Genomic DNA, 27,538 nt, shown 5'->3' with positions numbered 1-27,538 from the left:
TTTATAGTATTTTATGGGATGAATGTATCACAGTTTATCTACCTTACTGGTGATGAACATTTTAGTTCATTAAAATTTATATTTTCTAAGCCAGGTGTGGTGGCGTATGCTTATAATCTCAGTACTTGGGAGACTGAGACAGAAGGATTGCAGGTTTGTGGCCAGCTTCAGCTATTTAGGCTCTTAGAAACTTAATGAGACCCTGTTTCAAATTAAAGACTAAAAAATAGGGTTAGGGTCATAGCTTGGAGATAGAATGCCCCTGAATTCAATATCCAGTACCGCAACAACAAAAAAAAGAAAAAAAAAGAAATTTATATCTTATGTTGGTAATACTTTGAACATTTGCAGTAGATGAACATAGACATTTTTACTCATTTCTACTTATATTACTAGGAGTAATATTTCTGAGTCATAGGATATTTGTCTAGTTGTTTTAGTAGATGTTGACAAACAAGTTTCTAAAGTATCTGTGATCCTTGCTTTCCCACCAACAATGATGATGATGACGACGATGATGATGATTTTTTGTGGTACTAGGGATGGAACCCAGGGTGCTGGGGCATCTTCCCAGTCTAAAATTGAGCAAGGCTCATTTCAGCAGGAATGCTGCACAGCAGACATTCCCAGGAATGGGCCTGCGGCATCTCCTTCTGGGGAACAGTATTAGGCATGGGTATTTTGGGATTTTTTGAAATTGGCCTTGTTACCCTGAGACTTATGTTATTAATGACTGAGCTAGTAAAAATTCTATAAAGACTCAGACAATCACAATCAAAGCAAGCCTAAAAGGCAACTGATCCTCCCCAGGCTTTTCCCAAGCAAATATTAACAATAAACCTAAAACAGAGCCAAGACAAGTGTTCCTACCATCATGAGTTCTGGGCTGCCAGCATATGTTATCAGAGGTAGGCTATGGTAGAGTGCCTACTGACCCCTCAGTAACCCTACCCCCTTGGTCATACACTAGATATGTGGACAGCAGCAGAATAACCAGGCACAGTCTTGGGACATGAGAAAGTATAAAATGTTCCTCTCCTTAGTAGTGCCTATTAATTAAAAAGCAATAATGTACATTAGTCAGACAATTTAATGCTTATTATAGAATATTGTTATAATATTGCATTAGTAGTTAATAATAAACTTCTGGTCTTTTCCTTGGTTGCTTGTAAGAGGAAATGTTCCCTTAAAAAATAAACTGGCCATCTGCCACCTTGCCTTGATGTATTAGTTCTTTGTATATTTACTGATGTATTAATTCTGAAAAAAAAATTGTAAAAGGTAGCCAAATAAGAAAGTATAAAATGCTTGCCAAAACCAAAAGTAAGGAGAGCACAAAAGTGAAAATAAAGAGTGCAACTTCACCCTCTATTGAGTCTGTGTGCTGTTTCTCCACTGAACTTCGCTGACTCCTCACCCTACCGCTTGCGGACCCCCCGACTCCTGCTAGGGTGTGGACCCCGGGACGTTGTACCTTCGAGCTACACCCCTAGTCCTTTTTTTTTTTTTATTCTTTATTTTAAAACAGGGTCTCACTAAGTTGCAGAAGGACTTACTAAGTACCTGAGGCTGACCATGAACCGTGATCCTCCTGTCTCAGCCTCACAAGTACTGGGATACAAGTGTGCACCCAACAATGATTATTAGTGGTATTTATCATAAATTTAATTGAGTTGGGCACAGTGGCGCATGCCTGTGATCTCTGCACTTGGGAGGCTGATACAGGAGGATTACACATCCAAGACCAGCCTCAGCAATTTAGCAAGCTCCTGTTTCAAAAATAAACAGGATAGCTTAGGGGGTAGCTTGGAGGTAGAACTCCCCTGAGTTCAATTTCAAGTACCACAAAAAATAAAACAAACAAGCAAAAAACATACTTGTAAGTGATTTTTAGGATAATATGCATAAAGTACATGTATTTAAGTGTTTTACTCAGTGAATATATGTGTGTATTTTTATGTGTATTTGTTTGTATATGCATCTGTATAATCTTTTCCAGTGTTTATCTTATTAATTGGAAAGAGCTTTTCACTTATCCTCTGTTCACTAATTTGTAGTAGCAATTTTAATATGAACTAGATTCCTTATATACTTGATTTGGTTTCAGGACTTTCATTCTATTTTTTTACACATTTTTTTATTTTTAAAACCTTAAAAATTTTATGGGGAGAGAAAGTGAGATAATTTAGAGATATATGACAAGTGGGAATTGTTCTAGTCACATTATTTTGTAAATTATAATTTTTTTCCCTGTGGTACTAGGGATTGAGTTCAGGGGCTTTCTACCTCTGATCACACCCCAGTCCTAGGGCTCAGGTTCATAAAGGTTGTAACATAACTTAAAACTTCCTTCCTTTTTTTGTTGTTTATGGATTGAACCCAGGGCCATTCTACTTCTAATTTTTATTTTGAAACAGGATCTCAAAAAGTTATGAGGGTCTCACTAAGTAGCTGAGGCTGGCTGTGAACCTGTGAGTCTCCTGTCTCAGTTTCCTAAGTACTGGGATTACATATATGTGCCGCCATAGTGGGCAACTTCCTTCCTTTTCAAAGCTGAATATATTATTTACTGTATCATATATACTACCATATTTTGTTTATCATTCATCCAAGTTAATGGACACTTTACTTCTACCTTTTGGTTATAGTGACTAATGTTGTTATGAACATAGGTATATAAATATGTTTGCATCCTTGCTTTCACTTCTCTTGGACCTGTACCTGGATCCTTTATTAATTCTATTTTAAATTGTTTGAGGAAACTCTATTTTTCTTAGTAGCTTTACCATTTTACATTCCTACTAATAGTGTACAAGGGTTTCAATTTCTTCACATCCCAATACTTGTGTCTTGATAGACATGAGAGGACAGTCTTACTGCCGTTATGGTTTGCATTTATGTAATGATTACTGATGCTGAGCATATTTCTTCATGTTTGACCATTTGTATACCTTCTTGGAGAGACATTTGTTCAAGTTCTTTGCCATTTGTTGAGATTTTCTTTTCTTGTTGTTGTTGGGTTGTAGTATTTACTCCTTGTTAGATGTATACTTGGTAGATATTTTCTCTCATTCTGTAGGTTGGCTTTGCATTCTGTTTATTTTATACTTTGATATGGTAAAGTAAGTTGTTGTTGTTGTTGTTGTTGTTGTTGTTGTTGTTTTTGGTGGTACTGGGGTTCCTGGAAACCATTTTACCTCCGGGCTACACTCCCAGACCTATTTTTATGTTTTTATTTGGAAACAGGGTCTCCTAAGCCAGCACGCGCGGCTGGCTTCGAACCTGCGCGATCCTCCTGTCTCCCCCTCCCAAGCTTGGGGATTACAAGCATATGCCACCATGCCCGGCTATTCCTAGTTTATTGAGTGTTTTTATCAGTATTGAATTTTGTCTAGTACCTTTTCTAAATTAATTGAGATAATGATATGTTTTTTTCTCTGTCATTCTGTGAATGTGTAGTATACTACACTGATTTTTGTATATTGAACCATCCTTACATTTCTGTCTGACTGAAGTTTTTAAGCTTACTTAATCTTTACTTTTTTTCCTTTGACAGCTAGAAAAAGTGCTACAGCAAGGAGACATTGGAGAGTGTGCAGAGCCATATATGATTTTCAAAGAAGCAGATGCTACCAAGGTAAAATGTCATTCCCCTCATAACCCTCTTATCTCCATAAACACAAATATTATTACTACTCTAATTTAGGACAGTACATACATACACTTTAAAATATTTTACAACTAATTTTTTTCTGTTGGTGTTTTTTTTTCTGTCTTTCTTTTCGTTTCTTTTTCTTTACATTGTCATCTAGCTTGTGTCATGTATGTGATATTCTTAATATTGGTTCAAAAACAAAACAAATTGATTCTTTTAAAAAAATTTTTTTTATTGGTGCATTATATTCATACATCATAATGGGGTAAAAAACTTGTGTGGACATATATGTACACATTGCCCATTTAGCCCCTACCCAATACCCACCCCATTCCCTCCCCATCCCTCCTTCCCTTGCTTGGCTTAGTGGTTGACTTCAATATGTTTAAATACATTGTGTGCTTTAGAGAATTTCCTTCTTACCCCCCTCCCATTTCCTCATTTAGGTTGTCTTGTTTGCTCCTCTATAGAATTTCCTTTTTCATCTAGCATTCTTCCTATGACACATTTCTCCTTAGCTTTCACATATTAGGAAAAGCATCCGACTTCTTATTTTTTGTGACTGCCTAATCTCGGTTAGCATAATGTCCTCCAGTTCCATCCATTTCTTTGAAAATGATATAATTGTGGTTTTTTAATGGCTGAGTAAAATTCCATTGTGTACTATCCCACAGTTTTGTACCATTCATCTGTTGATGAACATCTTGGCTGGTTCCATAGTTTGGCTATGGTGAATTGTGCAGCTATGAGCATACATACATATGCATTAATTTGGTAGTTTGGTTTCCTTTCTTTTGGGTAGATACCCAGAAGTGGTATTGCTGGATCAAATTGTAGATTTGTTCCCATTCTTCTGAGGATTCTCCATACTGTTTTCCAAAGTGGTTGCACTAATTTGCAATCCCACCAACAATGTTTCAGAGTTCCCACTTCTCTGCACCCTCACCAGCATTTGTTGTTGTTTGTATTTTGAATGATTGCCATTCTAGTTGGAGGTAGGTGAAATCTCAGGGTAGTTTTGATTTGCATCTCTGTTTGCTAATGATGTTGAGCATTTTTTCATGCATTTATTGGCCATTTGAATTTCTTCTTTCATGAGTGTCTATTTAGTTTTAGTTTGCTTGCCCATTTTTTGATTGGATGATTTTTTTTTTTTAGTGTTGAGTATTTTGAGTTCTCTGTATATTCTAGATATTAAGTCCTCTATTGGAGGTGTAGGTAGCAAAAATCTCCCATTCTGTTGGCTCATGATTGAGGTTCTTGAACAGTTTCCTTTGCTGAACAGAAATCTTCAGTTTCATGCAATACCACGGATTGATTCGCCTTTTAGTTTGTTGTGCCTTTGGGTTCTTGTTGAGAAAGTTTTTATCTGTGCCTATGTGTTGCAGTGTTGGACCTATGCCCTCTTCAAGGAGCCTCAAGGTCTCTGGTCTAATTTCTAAGTCTTTGATCCATCTTGAATTGACTCTTGTGGAGGGTGAGAAAGTGGGATTAATTTCTACTTTTCTGCATATGGTTAACCAGTTTTGATAACACCATTTGTTGAACAGGATATCTTTTTTCCAGTGTATGTTTTTGGCCCCTTTGTCAAAAATCAATTGGCTGAAAGTGTGTTGACTTGTTTCTGGGCCTTCTCTTCTCCATTGGTCTATGTATCTGTTTTTGTGCCAGTACCATGCTGTTTTTATTATAATGGCTTTGTAGTATAGTTTAAAGTCAGGTATTGTGATTCCTCCTGCATGGTTTTTGTTGCTGAGAACTACTTTGGCTATTCTTGGCTTTTTGTTATTCTAAATAAATTTAAGGACTGATTTTTCTATGTCTGTGAGGAATGATCTTGGTAGTTTAATGGGCATTACATTGAATCTGTAGATGACTTTTGGAAGGATGGCCATTTTAATTATATTTATTCTGCCTATCCATGAACATGGAAGATCTTTCCATCTTCTAAGATCGTCTTCGATTTCTTTTTTCAATGTTTTGTACTTTTCTTTGTAGAGATCTTTTACCTCCTTGGTTAAGTTTATTCCTAAGTATTATATTTTTTTGTGGAAGATCCTGAGTGGAAATGTTTTCTGAATTTCTTTTTCAGTGGATTTATGGTTGGTGTGCAGAAAAGCTTCTGATTTTTTAAGACTGATTTTGCCTTTAAGTTTTGTTAGCATGGATTACCTTGCCCCAGCCCTTTACCTTAAGTTTGTTACTATCTTTACTTGTAAGGTGTGTTTCTTGCTAGCAGCAGATGGATGGATACTTGTTTTTAATCCATTTTGCCACTTTATTTCTTTTTACTGGGGTGTTGAGGCCATTTACATTCAATGTGATTCTTGAGAGAGAATTTTTAATTCCTAACATGTTAAGATTTTATTTCTGTTTGAAATACTGTTTATTCTTCTTTGTTTAGTTGTCTGCTGGATGGAAAAATCTTGTTTCTGTGGTTCTGGCATGTATTACTAATTTCTTCTTTGCAGTTAATCTCTTTGAGTATTTTCTCTAGTGCTGATTTTGAAGACATAAATTCCTTCAGCTTCTGTTTGTCATGAAAGCTTTTTATTTCCCCATCCAATTTGAAAGATAGTTTTGCTGGGTAGGAAATTTTTGGCTGGAAGTTGTTTTCTTTCAGAATTTGGAATATGATACTCCAGGCCCTTCTGGCTTTCATGACTTGGTTTGAGAAGTCTGGAGTGATTCTAATTGGTTTACCCCTGAATGGCACTTGACCTTTTGTTTTTGTTGCCTTTAAGATTCTCTCCTTGCGTTCTACATTGGTCATTTTGACAGTTATGTGGCATGGGGAACCTTTTCTCTGATCTTGTCTAAAGGGAGTTCTATAAGTTTCTTGGGGCCTGTATATCGACCTCCTGCTCTGTGTTTGGAAAATTTTCTGTTATTACTTCTTTGCAAAGATTATTGATCCCTTTGGTTTCACCTTCTTTTCCCTCCTCTAATTATTCTTAGGTTAGCTTTCTTAAAATGGGCCTATATTTCTTCAGTGTCCAATTTCTGCTGTCGATTTGTTGTTTTTCTCTTTCTTTCTTTCTTTCTTTCTTTCTTTCTTTCTTTCTTTCTTCTTCTTCTTTTTTTTTTTTTTGGTGGTACTGGGGTTCTTGGAAGACCTTCTACCTCCAGGCTACACTCCCAGACCTATTTTTTATATTTTTATTTGGAAACAGGGTCTCTTAAGCCAGCGCGGTTGGCTTTGAACCTGCATGATCCTCCTGTTTCTGCCTCTCAAGTGCGGGTATTACAAGCATGCGCCACCACACCCGGTCGATTTGCTTTTTCTAAGTTATAAACTATGCATTCATTTTTGGAGTGATCATCTTCTAGGAGCAAGATTCTATTCTCCATGTGGTCTAATCATTTGTTTATAGTTTGAATTGATGCCTTTACCTCAATGAATTGCATCCTTTATTTTTTTCAGACTCTCTAAATTCTTTTAGAAAGTTCTGTATTTCTACAGTTACATTCTTCTGGAGATCTCTGCATTTCTGTGTTATCAGGTTCTGATATTGTGGGGTTGTGGGTGTTCCTTGCTTCAGTTTTGTTCCTCCTTCCCATGATTTCAGAAGTTTATGCCTTCTTTGGGTTCTTCTCTGGGTCACCACGACTTCACTTATGGTGCTCTGGCTCTCTGGAGTTTGTGGTAATCTCAGCTGCCACTACTTCTTTACTGAATTGTATTACAAAGTCGTAGACCCAGGGAGTTAGTCGAGGCTGCAGAGATCTTGGGGGCGCCGGGTTGGTGTTTTCCAAAGGGGAGCTGCGACTAGGGTGTGGTATTTCTTCCACAGCTACTCCTTTATTGGGTTGTACTGCAAGATCTCAGGCCCACGAAGTTTCTGAAAGCTGTGCAAGTGTTTGGGGGTACAGTGCTGAGATTTTCCTGTAGGGGCCACAATTTCACTTAAATCTGGAGCTGTCGTGGGCATGGTGAACTTGCTGCTGCTGCTGCTGGCAATATAGCACTGCCGCCACGCCCTCAGCCGTGGGGCTAGCATATTTTTTTTTTCTGTTTTTGAATTCCGCTCTGACTCCCTGGAGGGCGTGATGAGCTTCCCACTGGAAGTTTTAGATGGTCTTTCCACTGAAAGAACTGCTGAATTATACCCGAATGATTCGTAGCTGCTCACTTCAGCTCCTTGTTTACCTTTTCTTCTCTGGAGCCTGGTGCTGTGAGGCAAGATGGCACCGGCGTGGCATCTGCCATCGCAGTGCGGGCTGGTTTCATTTCTGCCTTCTGGTTGTTCTTATAGTTTTCTTTTTCTCTGTCCCTTGTATTTATAGTTCTTATTTCTCTGCTGATAGTGTTTCCTGGCTATAATGCTCTGATTTTGTGGCAATACAGATCGAGTGTTAGCAGGACTAGTAAACACTGCTTTTCTCGGTCGCCATCTTCTTGGAAGTCACAAATTGATTCTTTACAAAATATTTCTTTCTTTTTTTTTTTTTTGGTGGTACTGGGGTTCCTGGAAGCCCTTCTATCTCCGGGCTACACTCCCAGACCTATTTTTACATTTTTATTTGGAAACAGGGTCTTCTAAGCCAGCACGCGCGGCTAGCTTTGAACCTGCGCGATCCTCCTGTCTCTGCCTCCCAAGCGCGGGGATTACAAGCGTGCGCCACCACGCCCGGCACTATTTCTTTCTTAAAGAGAACTAAATTAATTCAATTTAATTTTTAATTTAGTTTCATTCCTAAATAATTAAAAATCTTCTTTATTTACAAAATAGTGCTGTTTGCTGAATTTTTCCTAGCAAAAACTATTCTTGGCTTTCATCTGACTGAAGCAAGAAAGAAATATAGCAAAAATAGAAAATACAGTCTCTTCTTTCATCAGCTGACTAATTTCTAGAATTTGGATAAACTTACAAAAGAAGGAAAATCATTGAATAGATTTCAGATACCCTGAATTAGTTAGCTATAGAATATAGGTGGTCCTTGGATCTTTGAACACAAGCCAGTTTTACTACTGGATCAGAGTAGACGTATGTTTAAGGAGTACTGGACAAGCCACCGACATTTAGAAAATGTTTTGTTTTCTAGGTTTTTAGATTCAGAACTGAGCCTTTTCTGCTATTGCTATTGTAGGTTTATCTGAGTACATGATATTCTTCTATGATCCTTGGCTATCCAGTTGAACTACGGGTTAAAGTATTGTGGTATTTCCCAGGTTGTCATTTTACTGAGTTATTTCTGTCATATGGAGGTCATAAGTATACTAGGAGCTTTTTCCATTTTGTTCTTACATATTTACATAGAATCATTTAAGTTTACTTTATATTTAAGCTTTTAAAGCAGGAAACCTGCCTGAGTCCCAAGGTAGGACACTGTTATTGCCACATTGCATATGGAAAGAGTATATGAAAGGGGTGATATAGGTTTTCAGTCTTGAACTATTGGTTGCCTCTTGCAGGCCATCTTTTTTTTTTTTTTTTTGCAGTACTGGGGATGGAACCCAGAGGCATTCTACCTCTGAGACACTCCCAGCCCTATTTTTTATTCTTTCTTTTGAAACAGGGTCTCACTGAGTTATAAAGGGCCTCCCTACATACCTGAGGCTGGCTTTGAACCTGTGCAATTCTCTTGTCTCAGCCTCCCAAATGCTGGGATTACAAGCATGAGCCACCATGCCTGGCTCATCCTTTTTTTTTTTTTTTTTTTTGTAAATAAAAATATGGAAGTTTAAGTCAAGGAAAGATAGTGGACAAAAACAGTTCCCCCCACGCAGGGGAGAGGGGCCCCAAAAGAGTGTAACTTGAAGTTTTTGGTAGGTGATCGTTTAAACCTCATTGAGTTCTTCTGTATGCTCTCTTATGATTGGTTAGAATTGGGTCTTAGGGGAACCAAAGTCTTTTGCCCAATTTCAGTTCTTAGTTTGAATTGTTATCTTGCAGGCCGATGGGCTCTTGCAAGCATCCTAGTGTTTGTTTCAAGGGTAGCTGAAAACTTGATCCATCCTTATGATGTCTTTCAGATATGCATATACTAATAGAGGATTACTCTTTTTCTAGGGTTTAGATATCATATAATATCTTTTTGGTTTGCTTTTATTATAATATAGGACTCATTTATTTTTTAATTTTTATTTATTTTGTGGTACAGGGATTAAATCCAGGGGTATTTTTACCTCTGAGCTACACCCTCAGCCCTATTTTTTATTCTTTATTTTTGAAACAATCTCACTAAATTGCAGTGTCTATGTAACCTCTGATCCTCCTGTCTCAGCCTCCCATGTACTAGGAGTACAAGTGTATGCCACCATGCTGTGGTCCAGACTTGATTATAATAGCTCTTTTTGTGTCCCCCACTTCCCACCTTATGAAGACCAAAAGTTTAGGGATTATTTCAAATTGGTTCAGCTACTTTCATCTTTGCAAAGTAGCAAAATTTGTCAAATTATAACCGATAATATCCTGAAGCTGGCAGTTGCTGACCAGATGATGGATATGCTTTTCCTAAAATAATATTTTCAACTCATAAACATGTTTGACACTTGCTGTTTCTTTTGTCCCAAGATGATACAATCACCAGGAAATTCAAAGACTTACTATATACATTCACACACACACACACACACACACGCATATATATGTATGCATGTATATATTTATATATATATATTTTTTGGTACTGGGAATGGAACCTAGGGGCCTTCTAGCTCCAGGCTACACTCCCAGACCTATTTTATATATTTTTTTTATTTGGAAACAGTGTCTCTTAAGCCAGTGGAGGCTGGCTTCAAATGTGTGCGATCCTCCTGTCTCAGTCTCCTAAGCGTGGGGATTACAAGTGTGCACCACCATGCCCGGCTCTATACATATATTCTATAGAATGAATTGAGATTATTATGTGGTTAAGATAATACATTGTTGGCCAGGTATCGTGGTACATGCTTGTAATCTGAGCATTTGGGAGACTGAGACAGGCTCTTGGGTTGTGGCCAGTCTCAGCTACTTAGTGAGGTACCCTTGCAAGTAAATGAGACTCTCTTTCTAAATAAAGAATAAAAAATAGGGCTGGGGGTGTAGGTCCGAGGTAGAATGCCCCTGGGTTCTATTTCCAGTACCACACACACACACAAAAGATAATACATTGTTACTTGATCTTGGAAAGGTACAGGTTATTTTTCTATCTTTGTTGACCTTTGAGAATTCTTAATCTGTTCTTTATTTATTTTCAAATTTTTTATTGGTGCATTGTAGTCATACATCCTTTTTTTATTTTTTATTGGTGCACTGTATTCATACATCATAGTGGGATACAAAGAAAACTTTTGTAGACATACATGCACACATCACCAGTCAACCCCCACCCGATCCCCACCCCATTCCCTCCCCATCCATCCTTCCCATGCTTGGCTTAGTGGTTGACATCTAGTATTATAGCAATTTATCCAAAATTAAAAATGATAATCTCACATAACAGTTTCATTTGTCTGATACCAAGCTTTTGATAACATAAAGATAACATTTCAATATTTCTTTTTGCTTTCTTTCTAACCAGAGAATATTTTTTTCTTTTTTCTTTTTTTTAGGTGAAACTATCATATATTTATATATTTATTTTTCAGAAAAAAATCTATCCTAATATGGAATATGGATTCTAGATACCCAAAACGATCTCGAAAAAGAACAAAGTTAGGAGATGTATATTTTCTGATTTCAAACCATATAAAACTACAATAATTGAAACAGTGTAGTACTGTTCTAGAGGCAGATATATAAACTATTAGAGCTAAATAAAAGCCTAGAGCTAAATTCTTCCATATATTGTCAAGTTATATTTGACAAGGTTTCCACGAACATTTGGTGGAGGAAATAATAATCTTTTAACTAAGTAATGTTGAAAAATTAAAATTACATGAAAACATTTCAATATTTCTTTTTGCTTTCTTTCTTACCAGAGAATATTTGTTTTTCTATTTTTTTAGGTGAAACTATCATATATTTATATATTTATTTTTCAAAAAAAAATCTATCCTAATATGGAATATGGACTCTAGATACCCAAAACGATCTTGAAAAAGTAACAAAGCTAGAAGATATATATTTTCTGATTTCAAACCATATAAAGCTACAATAATTGAAACAGTGTAGTACTGTTCTAAAGGCAGATATATAAACCATTGGAGTTAAATACAAGCCTAGAGCTAAATTCTTCCCTATATTGTCAAGTTATTTTTGACAAGGTTTCCACGAACATTTGGTGGTGGAAATAATAATCTTTTAACTAAATATTGTTGAAAAATAATAATTACATGGAAAAGAATAAAATTGGACCCTTACCTAATCCCATATACAAATATTAACTCAAAATAGATAAAAGACCTAAATATAAATCTTAAGACTATAAACTTTTAGAAGAAAATATAGTCATAAAACCTCACAACATTGAAATTGGCAGTGATTTCTTGGATATGATTTCAATGGCACAGGCAACAGAAGAGTATACAAACTCCCTAAAAAATAAAAAAAAATTGTATATCCAAAGACAATGTAAACAGAGTTAAAAGTTACTGATAGAATGGGATAAAATATTTCCAAATGCTATATCTGAAGGTATATTAATATTCCAGCTAGAAATCCTAAAAATTAACAACAATAAAGGCAAACAATACCATTTAGAGATAGGTAAAAGACTAACATAAATAATGAATCTCCACAGATAACCAATCTTAGTTGTCTATTGGATGGAAACTCTTGTTTCTCTGGTTCTGGTGTGTGTTACCTATTTCTTCTTTGTAGTTAATCTCTTTGAGTATTTTCTCTAGTGCTGGTTTTGAAGACATAAATTCCTTCAGTTTCTGTTTGTCATGGAAGCTTCTTATTTCTCCATCTAATTTGATAGAAAGTTTTGCTGGGTAGGAAATTTTTGGCTGGAAGTTGTTTTCTTTCAGAGTTTGGAATATGTTACTCCAAGCCCTTCTGGCTCTCATAACTTGGTTTGGGAAGTTTGGAGTGATTCTAATTGGTTTGCCTCTGAATGTCACTTGGCCCTTTGCTTTTGTTGCCTTTAAGATTCTCTGCTTGGCTTCCACATTGGTCATTTTGACAATTATATGGCGTGGGGATCCTCTTCTCCGATCCTGTCTAAAGGGAGTTCTATAAGTTTCCTGGACCTGTGTATCAACCTCTTGCTCTATGTTTGGAAAATTTTCTGCTATTACTTCCTTGAAGAGATTGTTGATCCCTTTGGTTTCACTTTCTTTTCCCTCCTCTATTCCAATTATTCTTAGGTTAGTTCTCTTAAAATGGGCCCATATTTCTTCAATGTCAGATTCCTGCTGTCGGATATTTTTTTCTAGATTAGAAACTATGCGTTCATTTTTGGAATGATCATCTTCTAAGAGCGAGATTCTGTTCTCCATGTGGTCTAATCGGTTGTTCATGCTTTGAATTGAGGCCTTTACTTCATTAATTGCATCCTTTATCTCTTTTTGGCTCTCTCTGAATTCTTTTCGAAGCACCTCTATTATTTCTACAGTTATTTTCCTGATTTGATCTTCTAGAAATCTCTGATTTTCTGTTTTATCGGGTTCTGATGTTGTGGGGTTGTGGGCATTCATTGCTCCAGTGTTATTCCTCTTTCCCATGATTTCAGAAGTTTGTGCCTTCCCTGGGTTCTTCCCTTGGGTCACTATGAATTCGCTTAAGGTGCTCTGGATCTCAAGTCTGTAGTATCTCTGACCCCACTACTCCTTTACTAGGTTGTATCACAGAATCTCCGACCCAGGGAGTCGATAGAGGCTGCTTTAGACTGTGGGGGGTGCCAGGTTGCACGTTCTCCTATGGTGTGATATCTCTGCCACCGCCACTCCCCCACCGGGTCAAGTTCCAGGGAGTACAGTACTGGGATTTCTCCTCTGTGGCCTGCAATTTGACTCACTGTTCTTGAGTACGCAGATGTAGCTGTACTGGCCTCGGTGAATTCGGTGCTGTTGCCGCCGGTGGCAATATGGCGCCGCTGCCACGCTCTCGGCTGTGAGACTGGCGTATTTTTTTCTTCTCTGGTTTTGAGTTCCACTCTGATTCCCTGCAGCGTGTGCTGAGCTCAGCCACTGGGAGCTTTAGATGCTCCCTATGCCGAAAGATCCCGCCTGGCTGTTCCGCAGCGGCTCACCTCGGCTTGCTGTAGTCGTCTGGTGAAATCGCTGCTGCCGCCGGCAGCATGGCGCTGCTGCCGCATCCTCGGGCGTGAGGCCAGTGTATCTCTTCTGTGGCTCTGAGCTCTGTTCTCAGTCCGCTTTCTCTTTGGTGCCTGGTGATTTTTTTGTTTCTCTGGTGATGGTGTTTTCTGGCTATGAAAGGCGCTGATTTTGTGGTAATGGAGATTGGTTGTTAGCGGGGCTCTTAAGCCCCGCTTTTCTCGGTTGCCATCTTCCCGGAAGTCCGTAGTCGTACATCTTAATGGGATACACGATATTGGAAACATACATGTGCACATCACACAATTAGTTAATATATCCTTTATATAATACAAAACAGTTTTAATTGATTTCTTTTGAGGGTATTCATGTTCAAAATTTTGTTTTGCAGAATAAAGAAAAATTGGAGAAGCTGAAAAGTCAAGCTGATCAGTTTTGCCAAAGACTTGGGAAATATCGCATGCCTTTTGCTTGGACTGCAATCCATTTGATGAATATTGTTAGCAGCGCTGGGAGTTTAGAAAGAGATTCTACAGAGGTAGAAATTAGTACTGGAGGTAAGAGGTTTATATGAAATATTTCTAAATGTATAGTTCTTTTGCACATAGGGTTGCTTTATTTGTAGACTTTAATGTTATATGGCAAAAAATGAACTTTTTTGTCTTTTTCATTTAATATTTTTATTGAAATATAATCTGTGTATCATACATTCACCTCATTTAAAGTATAAGATACAGTGATTTCTGCTGTATTTACAAGACTCTGCAACCACTACCATAATCTAATTTTGAAACACTTTTGTATCCATTAGCAGTTACTCCTTATTTCCCCTGAATTCCCAAACCCAGCCTTAAGCAATCAGTAATATGCTTCTTATCTTTGTGGATTTGCCTATGCCAGATCTGTTATACACATGGAATTAGACACTGTGTGGTTTTCTGTGGCTAGCTTCTTTTACTTAGCATAATGTTTTCATAAAGCTCATCTCATGCAGTAGCATGTATACGGATTTTCTTTTTTTGCGTGTGCCAGATGGTAGTCCATTTTATTAATATACTGTATTTCAGTTATCAATCATTGGGTTATTTCTACTTGTTATTATGAATAGTGCTGCAATGAACATTCACACATAACTACTTGTGTGTGTGTATGTTTTTTTTTTACTACATTTGATTATATAGCTAGGAATGAAATTGGTGAGTCATATGGTAATTCTCAGTTTAATCTTTTGTGGAATTATCAGACTTGTTTCCCAATGTGACTGCACTTTCAAAAATTCTCCTAGCAATGTATGAAAGTTTCAGGTTCGCCATATCTTTGCCAATACTTGTTATTATCTTTCCTTTGATTATAGCCACCCTAGTGCAGGTAATGTGGCATGTCCTGGTGTTTTGGGTTTGCTTTTCTTTGATACTAATGATATTAAACATCATTTGGTGTGTAGTGGCTGTTTGTCTCCTTTAGTGAAATATGTGTTAATACGGCTTTGTTGTCTTTTTATTATTTAATCGATGCCTAATGCTTAACTTCTTTTTTTTGTCTTTTTTTATTGAATTTTAGGAGGTTTTTTTTTTTTTTTGCATTACTGAGGATTGAACCCCCAGGGGCATTCTACCTCTGAACTACCCCCCCCCAAGCCCTAATTTTTTTTCTTTAATTTTTGAAACAGGGTCTTACTAAGTTGTGGAGGGCCTCACTAAGTAGCTAAGGTTGGCTGTGACCCTGGGTCCACCTTTCTCAGCCTTCCAAGTACTGGGATTACAAGTGGCACATGCCACCAGGCCTGGCCCTTAACAGTTCTTTATGTGTTCCTGATACAAATCCATTATCTAATACATGATCTGAAGATATTTTCTTCTACTTTGACTTCTCTTTTAATGATGATATTATTTACAGTACAGAAGTTTTGAATTTTAGTAAAGTCTAATTTTTCTCTTTTGTTGATATGATTTTGGTGTTTTATATAAGAAACTGTTACCTAATAGAAGATTAAGAAGATTTCTATGTTTCCTTAGAGAGTTTTATAGTTTTAGCTCTCACATTTAGGTTTATAATAAAATTTTAGTTAATTTTTATACAGAGTGTGAGGTAAGAGTCAACCCCATTCTTTTTATGTGGTTATCTGGATGTCCCAGTACCATTTGTTGGAAAGGGTATTTTTAAATATTTGATACTGGAGATTGAACTCGGGGTCATTATCTTTAAGCTACAACCCATCCTTTTTTATTTTTTATTTTGAAACAGGGTCTCACTAACTTGCTGAGGCTGGCCTCAAACCTACCATCCTCCTGTTTTAGCCTCCCAAGTCCTGGGATTATAGGTGTGTACTGCCATGCCCAGCTAGTCTGTATCCTTTTAACCTGTTGTAATTCATTGATTATTTTTGTGTGTTAACCTGATATTCTTGGGGGAAAACCCTACTTGGTTATGACCTTTTTTTGTGTATTTGGAGTCAGCTGGAATTTTGTTTAGGATTTTGTATCTGTATTCATAAGTAGTTTTTCTGTTTTCTGATATCTGGTGTTGGTGTTAGGGAATTACTGGGCTTATAGAATGAGCTGTGAAGTATTCCTTTTGTGTTTTGAAGTAATTTTTGAAGGATTGGCATAATTCTTAGAAAGACTGAAATAATTCACCAGTCAAGCTGTCTTAGAGTGGTCTTTATATTATTATTACTAAGCAGTATCCTCACTCTTCACTTGTTTTAGTTTTATTCAGATTTTATCTTTCATCTTGAGTCAGCTTGAATATTATGTATCTTTTTAGAAATTTGCCCTTTTCATCTAAGTTATTTAAGTATTGACCTCATAGTTTGTTATTTAATTCTTTAAGTTTGTAAATTCTATACTGATTTCTCCTCTTCCAACAACATTCTACTTTCAAGATAAATCAGCAGCCCTTTTTTAGTTTTTTATTTTGAAACAGGGTCTTTCTATGTTGCTCAGAGTCTTACTGAGCTTTTGGGGCTGGCCTTGAATCAGCAATCTTTCTTTCTCAACTTCCCAAGTACTAGGACTATAGGCGTGTGCCATGGACTTGGGGATTTAGCTCAGTGGCAGAGCGCTTGCCTAGCATGTGTAAAGCCCTAGGTTCAGTCCTCAGCCCTGTAACAAACAATGGAAAAAGTATTAAAAAATAAACATAAGAGTAGAAAATTCCCCCCTAATCCAAAGAACCATAAGTGTGTGCCACCATGCCCAGCTCTTTTTCTTCATTGATTTAGCTAAAGGTTTGTCAATTTTATCTTTTCAAAGAAACAATTTTGGGTTTCATTGTTTTTCTCTATTTCTGTAGTGTCTATTTCACCTATTTTTATTCTGATATTGTCTTTTTTTGTATTCTTCTGCTTTCTTTTGGTTTATTTCTCTTCTTTTGTAGTTTTTGAAGCATGAGATTATATTAAATTTCTTTTTTTTTTTTTTTTTTTTTTTTTGCGGTACTGGGGATTGAACCCAGGGGCATTCTACCTCCGAGCTACATCCCCAGCCCTATTTTTTATTCTATACTTTGAAACAGGGTCTAACTTGTGGAGGCCTCACTAAGTACCTGAGGCTGGCCATGAGCCTGTGATCCTCCTCTTTCAGCCTCCCAAGTACTGGAATTACAAGTGTGCTTCACCATGCCCTGCCGAGACATTTCTTTTTTTTTTTGGTGGTACTGGGGTTCCTGGAAGCCCTTCTATCTCCGGGCTACACTCCCAGACCTATTTTTACATTTTTATTTGGAAACAGGGTCTCCTAAACCAGCGCGCGCGGCTGGCTTCGAACCTGCGCGATCCTCCTGTCTCTGCCTCCCAAGCGCGGGGATTACAAGCATGTGCCACCACGCCCAGCCGATACATTTCTTTTTTAATACAAGCATTTAAAGCTCTCTGAGCACTGCTTTAGCAATATTTCACTTGTTTTGTTATATTTCACTTTTATTTCATGCATCTTACTTTCTAATTTCTCATGCTATATTCACTTCTTTTCCCATCAACTGTTTAGAAATGTACTCATTTATTTCCATATATTTGTGAATTCTCAAATTTTTTGTTTTTGATTTATAGTTTAATTATACTTATTTTAGAGAATATATTTTGTTATTGATTTATAGTTTAATTATATTCATCTTAAGTAATGTATTTTATATTAATCTTTTTTATTGTATCCTGTTTTATATCTTAGTATATAGACTGACTTAAAGAATTTTTTTTGTTTGTTTTGCAGTACTGGGGTTTTAACCCAGGGGCATTCTACTCCAAGTTACACCCTGGCCCTATTTTGTTCTTTTTTTTTTTTTTCTTCTTTTTTCCTTTTTGGTACTGGGGATTGAACCTAGTGACATTTTACCTCTAAGTTACACCCTCAGCCCAATTTTTTTCTTCTCCCGGTACTGGGGATAGAACCCAGGGGCATTCTACCTCCAAGCTACCAAGTTTATACCTCCAGCCCTATTTTTTATTCTTTATTTTGAAACAGGGTCTAACTGAGTTGAAAAAGGCCTCACTAAGTAGCTGAGGCTGTCCACAAACTGCAGTCCTCCTGTCTCAGCCTCCCAAATGCTGGATTATAAGTGTGTACCACCATGCCCAGCCACCCACCTTCCTCCTTCCATCCCTCCCCTCCCCATTTATTTATTTATATTTCTTGACGGTATTGGGGATGGAACCTAGGAGCATTCTACCTCCGAGTTACACTCCCAGCCCTATTTTTATTCTTTATTATGAAACAGGGTCTTACTGAGTTGCAAAGGACCTACTAAGTAGCAGAGGCTATCCTCGAACTGTGATCCTCCAGTCTCAGCCTCCTGAATGCTGAGAGTGCACCACCACGCCCGGCTTTATTCATTATTTTGAAACAGGGTCTCACTAAGTTACCAAGGGCCTCACTAAATAGATCAGGCTGGCCACAAACCAGTGATTCTCCTGTCACAGCCTCCCATGTACTGGGATTACAAGTATGCACCACCAGGCCCAGCTCTATTTTATTCTTTATTTTGAGAAAAGACCTCACTAAGTTTTGGAGCGCCTAAGTAGCTGAAGCTGGCTGTGAATCTGCGATCCTCCTGTTTCAGCCTCTCAAGTACTAAAGAATGTTTTTGAGTGTTTGAGAAGAATATGTATTCTCCTCTTGCCAAGTATAATATAAATGTCAATTGGGTTTTGTTTTTTCATAATTTTGCTCAAGTATAGATTTACTTGTTGATCGCAAGTCTAGTTTTACTGTTGATTTTAAAAAATATAATTATCTTGGATATGTCAAACCTTGGGTTTGATCTTTAGTACCATAAGGAGAAATGATGATAATCTTGCAAGTTATCTTTCAGTTAGCTTTTTTTACAGTTAGCTTTGCAAGTTATCCTTCAGTTCTGTTTCAAACTCAAGTGCTAACATGGCAAAACCATTGTATGGTGACTCATATTAACATTGTGGTAAAATATGTAACAGTAAATGTGTAGTTTCATAGCTGCTTAGCTGCTTTTTATAGTATATACACATACACCTTTGTAGGTTAGGACTTATTTTTATACTGGTGAAGTTGTAGAAAGAGAACCAGGAGAGTTAGATACAATATTTTCTTACTAATCTGTCCAAAAGTAAAATCCTCTACTATAATCAATATGGTGAATATATAATTTTCAACTTTAGTGAGTTCTTCTCTGTGTTTAGGAAGCTGCCTTAAGTTTTAAATTTTATGAAAATGAACATCTTTTTTTTCCTCCCCTTTGTAGAACGAAAAGGATCTTGGTCAGAAAGGAGGAATTCTAGTATTGTTGGTCGACGATCTCTTGAAAGGACAACAAGTGGAGATGATTCTTGCAACTTGACCAGTTTTCGACCTGCCACACTTACAGTGACAAACTTTTTTAAGCAGGTATTGTTCTGTCATGTAGGAATTCTGGGGAGATGTTTGTACAAATATTTTAGGTCCTGAAAAGTAGTAATTGTATGAACATGTACATGAATATGATTTAAAGAACTTTTTAAAAATTTAAGAATAAGAATTAAAAGAATAATAAAAATAAAAACTATAAGGAGAAGAAAACATTTATTATACTTGTTTATCATTATGTTTATTTAAAAGTTATTATTATTATTATTATTATTATTATCATCATTATTTTATGTGTGTGATACAGGAGATGGAACCAAGGGGCTTTCTACCTCTGGGCTACACTCCCAGACCTATTTTATATTTTATTTCAAAACAGGTCGTACCAAATTGCTGAGAGCCTCACTAAGTAGCTGAGGTTTACTTCGAACTTGTGTGATCCTCCTGTCTCAGCCTCCCAAACGCTGGGATTACAAGCATGCGCCACCACGCCCGGCTCTGGCCTTGATATTATTAATGCATCAAAAATTTTCAACCTAGTCGGGCGTGGTGGCACACGCTTGTAATCCCCGCGCTTGGGAGGTGGAGACAGGAGGATCGCGCAGGTTCGAAGGTGTAAGAAACCCTGTTTCAAAAATATAAAAAAGTATAGGTCTAGGAGTGTAACCCGGAGGTAGAAGGGCTTCCAGGAACCCTAGTACTACCCAAAAAAAAAAAAAAAGTTCAACCTATATCTCAATTGTAATAGTGGAACTTTTTTTTTTTTTTGAAGGGGAGTAAAAGGTTTATTGGAAGCAGCAGGGAATGGGGCAAGGGTGGCTGAACACCCCCAAAGGGGCTGGAACTCTGGGTCCAGCAGCTGCCTTCAGGACAATACTTGAGAGTAGCCCAAGCCGAATTGCCTTCAGGTGCAGGCTGCTTTCTTCCAGAGTCCATGCGATCTGCCAGAAGGGAATAGAGAAAAGTGGCCGAACACCCCATAGGGGCGGTCGGAACTCTGGGGTCCAGTAGCTGCCTTCAGGGTCACTACCCGAGTGTCGCCCGAGCCAAGTGCCCATCAGTTGCAAACTACTTTCTCCCAGAGTCCACGCGATCTGCCAGAAAAAGAGGTGCAGGTCACCCCTAGGGGCCTGGTCAGCCATGATGTCCAGCAGAGGCCTTCAGGTCACTACTCGAGAGTCGCCTGAGCCACGTGCCCTCAGATGCACTCTGCCTTCTCTCAGGGCCAACATGACCTGCGAGAGAGAGAGAGAACAGCTCCCCAAAAGGGGAGGGGTTCCGAGCGGGAAAGTCCCCCGGAACTTTTTTGATGGTTCATGAATTTCATTAGTCAGGAACAAGTGTTTGCTTTCCTTTATCTTTCCCACCCAAGTTTCCCCATCTAAACTATCGTATCTGTGGTATGTGGTATAAGATATTTTAGGCTCTAGTAGTTCATTTCTGTGCTAAAATGCACTCAGTGTTTTTAGAGGTGAATTTCTTTTTTTTTTTTTTAATTTATTTATTTTTATTGGTGCACTGTATTCATACATCATAGTAGGATACATACTTTTGTAGACATACATGCACACTTTTCCCAGGCAGCCCCCACCCAATCCCCACCCCATTCTCTCCCTATCCCTCCCTCCCATGCTTGGCTTAGTAGTTGACATCTAGTATTATGGCAATTTATCTAAAATTAAAAATGATAATCTCACATAACAGTTTCATTTGTCTGATACCAAGCTTTTGATGACTTAAAGATAACATTTCAATATTTCTTTTTGCTTTCTTTCTTACCAGAGAATATTTTTTTTCTATTTTTTAGGTGAAACTATCATATATTTATATATTTATTTTTCAGAAAAAAATCTATCCTAATATGGAATATGGACTCTAGGTACCCAAAACGATCTTGAAAAAGAACAAAGCTAGAAGATATATATTTTCTGATTTCAAACCATATAAAGCTACAATAATTGAAACAGTGTAGTACTATTCTAAAGGCAGATATATAAACCATTGGAGTTAAATAAAAGCCTAGAGCTAAATTCTTCCCTATATTGTCAAGTTATTTTTGACAAGGTTTCCACGAACATTTGGTGGTGGAAATATTAATCTTTTAACTAAATATTGTTAAAAAATAATAATTACATGGAAAAGAATAAAATTGGACCCTTACCTAATCCCATATACAAATATTAACTCAAAATAGATAATAGACCTAAATATAAATCTTAAGACTATAAACTTTTAGGAGAAAATCTGGGTCATTAAACCTCACAACATTGAAATTGGCAGTGATTTCTTGGTTATGATTTCAAAGGCACAGGCAACAGAGGAGTATACAAACTCCCTAAAAAAAAAAATTGTATATCCAAAGACAATGTAAACAGAGTTAACAGTTACTAATAGAATGGGATAAAATATTTCCAAATGCTATATCTGAAGGTGTATTAATATTCCAACTAGGAATCCTAGAAATTAACAACAATAAAGGCAAACAATACCCTTTAGAGATAGGTAAAAGACTAACATAAATAATGAATCTCCACAGATAACCAATCTTAGTTGTTTGTTGGATGGAAAATCTTGTTTCTCTAGTTCTGGAGTGTGTTACCTATTTCTTCTTTGTAGTTAATCTCTTTGAGTATTTTCTCTAGTGCTGGTTTTGAAGACATAAATTCCTTCAGTTTCTGTTTGTCATGGAAGCTTCTTATTTCTCCATCTAATTTGATAGAAAGTTTTGCTGGGTAGGAAATTTTTGGCTGGAAGTTGTTTTCTTTCAGAGTTTGGAATATGTTACTCCAAGCCCTTCTGGCTCTCATAACTTGGTTTGGGAAGTCTGGAGTGATTCTAATTGGTTTGTCTCTGAATGTCACTTGGCCCTTTGCTTTTGTTGCCTTTAAGATTCTCTGCTTGGCTTCCACATTGGTCATTTTGACAATTATGTGGCGTGGGGATCCTCTTCTCCGATCCTGTCTAAAGGGAGTTCTATAAGTTTCCTGGACCTGTGTATCGACCTCTTGCTCTATGTCTGGAAAATTTTCTGCTATTACTTCCTTGAAGAGATTGTTGATCCCTTTGGTTTCACTTTCTTTTCCCTCCTCTATTCCAAATATTCTTAGGTTAGCTCTCTTAAAATGGGCCCATATTTCTTCAATATCAGATTCCTGCTGTCGGATATTTTTTTCTAGATTAGAAACTATGCGTTCATTTTTGGATTGCTCATCTTCTAAGAGCGAGATTCTGTTCTCCATGTGTTCTAATCGGTTGTTCATGCTTTGAATTGAGGCCTTTACTTCATTAATTGCATCCTTTATCTCTTTTTGGCTCTCTCTGAGTTCTTTTCGAAGCACCTCTATTATTTCTACAGTTATTTTCCTGATTTGATCTTCTAGAAATTTCTGATTTTCTGTTTTATCGGGTTCTGATGTTGTGGGGTTGTGGGCATTTATTGCTCCAGAATTATTCCTCTTTCCCATGATTTCGGATGTTTGTGCCTTCTCTGGGTTCTTCCCTTGGGTCACTATGACTTCCCTTAAGGTGTTCTGGATCTCGAGTCAGTAGTATCTCGGACCCCACTACTCCTTTACTGGGTTTTATCACAGAGTCTCCGACCCAGAGAGTCGCTAGAGGCTGCTTTAGACTGGGGGGTGCCAGGTTGCAAGTTCTCCTATGGTGTGATATCTCTGCCACCGCCCCTCCCCCACTGGGTCAAGTCCCAGGGAGTACAGTACTGGGATTTCTCCTCTGTGGCCTGCAATTTGACTCACTGTTCTTGAGTACGCAGATGTAGCTGTATTGGCCTCTCTGGATTCGGTGCTGCTGCTGCCGGTGGCAATATGGCGCCGCTGCTACGCCCTCGGCTGTGGGGCTGGTTTTTTCTTCTTGGTTTTGGTTTCCACTCTGAATCCCTGCAGCATGTGCTGAGCTCGGCCACTGGGAACTTTAGATGCTCTCTGCGCGGAGAAATCCCGCCTGGCTGTTCCGCAGTGGCTCACCTCGGCTTGCTGTAGCCGTCCCGTGAATTCGCCGGCAGTATGGCGCTGCTGCCGCCGCGTCTGCCGCGTCCTCGGCGATAGGCCGGTTATCTCCTCTGTGGCTCTGTTCTCAGTCCGCTTTCTCTCTGGAGCCTGGTGATTTTTTGTTTCACTGGTGATGGTGTTTTCTGGCTATGAAAGGCGCCGATTTTGTGGTAATCAAGGTGAATTTCTATATCCAAGGTTTTGTTTTTTTTTTGTGGTACTGGGGATAGAACCCAGGGGCCTTCTACCCCCGAGCTACACCTCCAAACTTATTTATATTTTATTTGGAAACAGGGTCTTACTGAGTTAGTTGCTGAGAGCCTCACTAAGCTGCTGAGGCTGGCTTCGAACCTGAGATCTTCCTGTCTCAGCCTTCCAAGTATTGGGATTACAAGTGTGTGCCACCACGCCTGGTATCCAAGAGATTTTTTCATCAAGGATATATTATTTGCAAAACTGTTTCCTTCACTTCATATCTAATCACTATTTTCCAAATACCAATCATGACTCATTAGTGGTAATGGAAATCAGTTTTGTAGATAACACTCAGCTTAAGATAATTCTTCAAACAGAAAAAACAATAGTTTTTTATACATATTAAGTAAACATTGCTTCAGGGTACCGTTTTCCCTCTAGTTTCTGTGAAAGTATATGTATGTGTGTGTGTATATATATACTGGCTTATGATATAAAATGATTGTATACTGCAAATCCAGAACAGGACATTTTGGTATTTTTTATCATAAGTGACCAGATGATCAGATTTATATAAAAATGGGGAGAAAACTTAGAGGAGAATGCCGAGAATTATTTCAGATTTTTTTCTTCTAAGGCATTATTTAGAGGAAATCCTGGCTTTCCTCTGAAGGCAAGGGCAGTGTGTGTGTGTGTGTGTGTGTGTGTTATTTGTTCGTGGTAGTAGGGATTGAACCCAAAGGCATTCTGTCTCTGAGCTCCACTCCAGCCCTGTTTTATTTTTTAATTTGAAGCTGAGTGTCACTCAGTTCTGGAGGGCCTTGCTAAGTTGCTGAGGCTGTCCTCAAATCTGTGATCCTTTTGTCTCAGCCTCCTATAGAATGTGTTTTGAATTGACATTCTTCTATTTGAAGCTCCTTTCACTGCTATATATCAGTAATATTGGTAGATAGCTGCTCTGAAAGAGAGAGACTAATAGAAAAAAAATAAGAAGATAAGCATCTGAAGTGGGGAGGGTCTTTTTATTTGCAAGGTAGTAAGTGAAAGCATGTAGCGAAGGCCACAGTGAGTGTTACTTGGATGAAGTGAAACATCAAATACAAGTATGGAACCAGGGCAGTAGATTTACCTGAGACAGTGATGTAATCTTGGAGATACGATGCTTCTTTCTACTTCTTTAGCAACAACTTTTTTTCTGCTATTATTTTGTTTGTTTGTTTGTTTGTTTGTTTTGGTGGTACTGGGGTTCCTGGACGCTCTTCTACCTCCAGGCACCACTCCCAGAACTATTTTTATGTTTTGAAACAGGGTCTCTTAAGCCTGCGTGGCTGGCTTCGAACCTGCGCCATCTTCCTGTCTCTGCCTCCCAAGTGCGGGGATTACAAGCGTGCGCCACCACGCCCGGCATTTTCTGCTATTATTTACAATGCTTTCATTTTATTTCATCAGCCTGATATTTCATTGGACTGATGTAGTGAATTTAATTTAAAAAAAGCCATCCAGCCTGCTTCTGTTTATCTAACAAATATTTTTTGAGAATTTACCATGTAACAGACACTATTTATTTAAAAAAAAACTTAAAACTAGCCAGGCGTAGTGGAGCACACTTATAATTTCAGCATTTGGGAGGCTGAGACAGGAAGATCATGGTTCCTGGACAGCCTCAGCTACTTAGTGACGCCTTATTTCAAAATAAGGAATAAAAAATAGGGCTGGGGGTGTAGCATGGAGGTAGAATGCCCCTGGGTTCTATCCCTAGTACCACACAAAATCAAAAACAAAACACTTAGATTTCTTTTTCATATATAAAAACAAAATCATACATATTAGTGGAACAAATATGGTATTGCATTATATGTATACATTGTAAAATATTTAAATCATGTTAAGTATTTCTGTCTCCTCAAACATTTATTAGGAAAATATTCAGTATATATTTTATTGTGTAAACATTCAGTATATACTTTCTTCTGTCTTTTTGAAATGTAATGTTCATTATAATTATCTTTAATCATCCTGTACAATATAGCATATCAGTGGGCATTGTTTTGGAAACTGGCATGCAGTGCTTATAAGAAGTTAAAAATAAACAATTGAAGCTGGGCGTGGTGGCGCACGCTTGTAATCCCCGCACTTGGGAGGCCAAGACAGGAGGATTGCGCCTGGTTCAAAGCCAGCCCCACTGGCTTAAGAGACCCTGTTTCCAAAAATAAAAAATGTATAAAATAGGTCTGGGAGTTTAGCCCAGAGGTAGAAGGGCTTCCAGGAACCCCAGTACTACAAAAAATAAAAAAATAAAAAAAATTAAATTAAATTAAATTAAAATTAAAAAAAAGAAAAAAAAGGAAATGCAGCAACTTAGTGAGATCCTGTTTCCAAATAAATTGTAAAATAGGGCTGGGGTGTAGCTTGGAGGTAGAAAAGCCCCTGGGTTCCACCCCTCAGTACCACCCCCCCTCAAAAATAAACAATTGTTAGAAGCATAGAGCAATGGAACAAAAAGCATTTTCTGTTTTAGCCTTGAACATGTACTATTTTTCAATAGTTAGAAAATTATGCATTATAGAAACTCAAGTTAGAAGATGGCGACCGAGAAAAGCGGGGCTTAAGAGTCCCGCTAACAACCAATCTCCATTACCACAAAAAGAGCGCCTTTCATAGCCAGAAAACACCATCACCAGAAAAACAAAAAAAACCACCAGGCTCCAGAGAGAAAGTGGACTGAGAACAGAGCTCAGGGCCACAGAGGAGACACACGAGCCCGAGGACGCGGCAGCAGCGCCATACTGCCGGCGGCAGCGGCGAACTCAACGGACGGCTACAGCAAGCCAGGTGAGCCGCTGCGGAACAGCCAGGCGGGATCTTTTGGCGCAGACAGCATTTAAAGCTCCCAGTGGCTGAGCTCAGCACACGCTGCAGGGATTCAGAGTGGAAATCAAAACCAGAGAAGAAAAAATACACCAGCCTCATGGCCGAGGGCGTGGCAGAGGCGCCATATTGCCACTGGCGGCGGCAGCAGCAGTGAATTCACCGAGTCCAGTACAGCTACATCTGCGTACTCAAGAACAGTGAGTCAAATTGCGGGCCACAGAGGAGAAATCGCAGTATTGGGCCTCCTGGGACTTGACCCAGTGAGGGAGTGGTGGTGGCAGAGATATCACACCATAGGAGAATGTGCAACCTGGCACCCCCCATAGTTTAAAGCAGCCTCTATCGACTCTCTGGGTCGGAGACTCTGTGATAAAACCCAGTAAAGGAGTAGTGGGGTCTGAGATAATACAGACTCGAGATCCAGAGCACCTTAAGTGAAGCCATAGTGACCCAAGGGAAGAACCCAGAGAAGGCACAAACCTCCGAAATCATGGGAAAGAGGAATAACACTGGAGTAATGAATGTGCACAACCCCACAACATCAGAACCTGATAAAACAGAAAATCAGAGATTTCTAGAAGATCAAATCAGGAAAATAACTGTAGAAATAATAGAGGTGCTTCGAAAAGAACTGAGAGAGAGCCAAAAAGAGATAAAGGATGCAATTAATGAAGTAAAGGCCTCAATTCAAAGCACAAACAACCGATTAGACCACATGGAGAACAGAATCTCGCTCTTAGAAGATGAGCAATCCAAAAATGAATGCATAGTTTCTAATCTAGAAAAAAATATCCAACAGCAGGAATCTGACATTGAAGAAATATGGGCCCATCTTAAGAGAGCTAACCTA

General features: G+C 38.1%; 1 protein-coding gene across 9 annotated transcripts in view; it reads left to right on the top strand.

Moving 5' to 3' along the window:
* Nucleotides 1–27,538, top strand: part of DOCK7 (dedicator of cytokinesis 7) — a gene marked incomplete at both ends in the record, with an annotated part of 202,642 nt that overhangs the window by 41,363 nt on the left and 133,741 nt on the right. For all 9 annotated transcript variants that reach the window (XM_080692026.1, XM_080692025.1, XM_080692023.1 and 6 more), the window contains 3 exons: nucleotides 3,557–3,637; nucleotides 14,194–14,359; nucleotides 19,515–19,657. In XM_080692026.1, the coding sequence (XP_080548152.1) occupies nucleotides 3,557–3,637; nucleotides 14,194–14,359; nucleotides 19,515–19,657 (390 nt within the window). The remainder of the gene's footprint in view (nucleotides 1–3,556; nucleotides 3,638–14,193; nucleotides 14,360–19,514; nucleotides 19,658–27,538) is intronic.

This window comes from Muscardinus avellanarius, assembly GCF_963383645.1.
Source record: "Muscardinus avellanarius genome assembly, chromosome: 3".
Taxonomy (NCBI): Eukaryota; Metazoa; Chordata; class Mammalia; order Rodentia; family Gliridae; genus Muscardinus; species Muscardinus avellanarius.
Note: the sequence above shows the minus strand (reverse complement) of the source record. Positions and strands in the feature narration are given on the sequence as shown.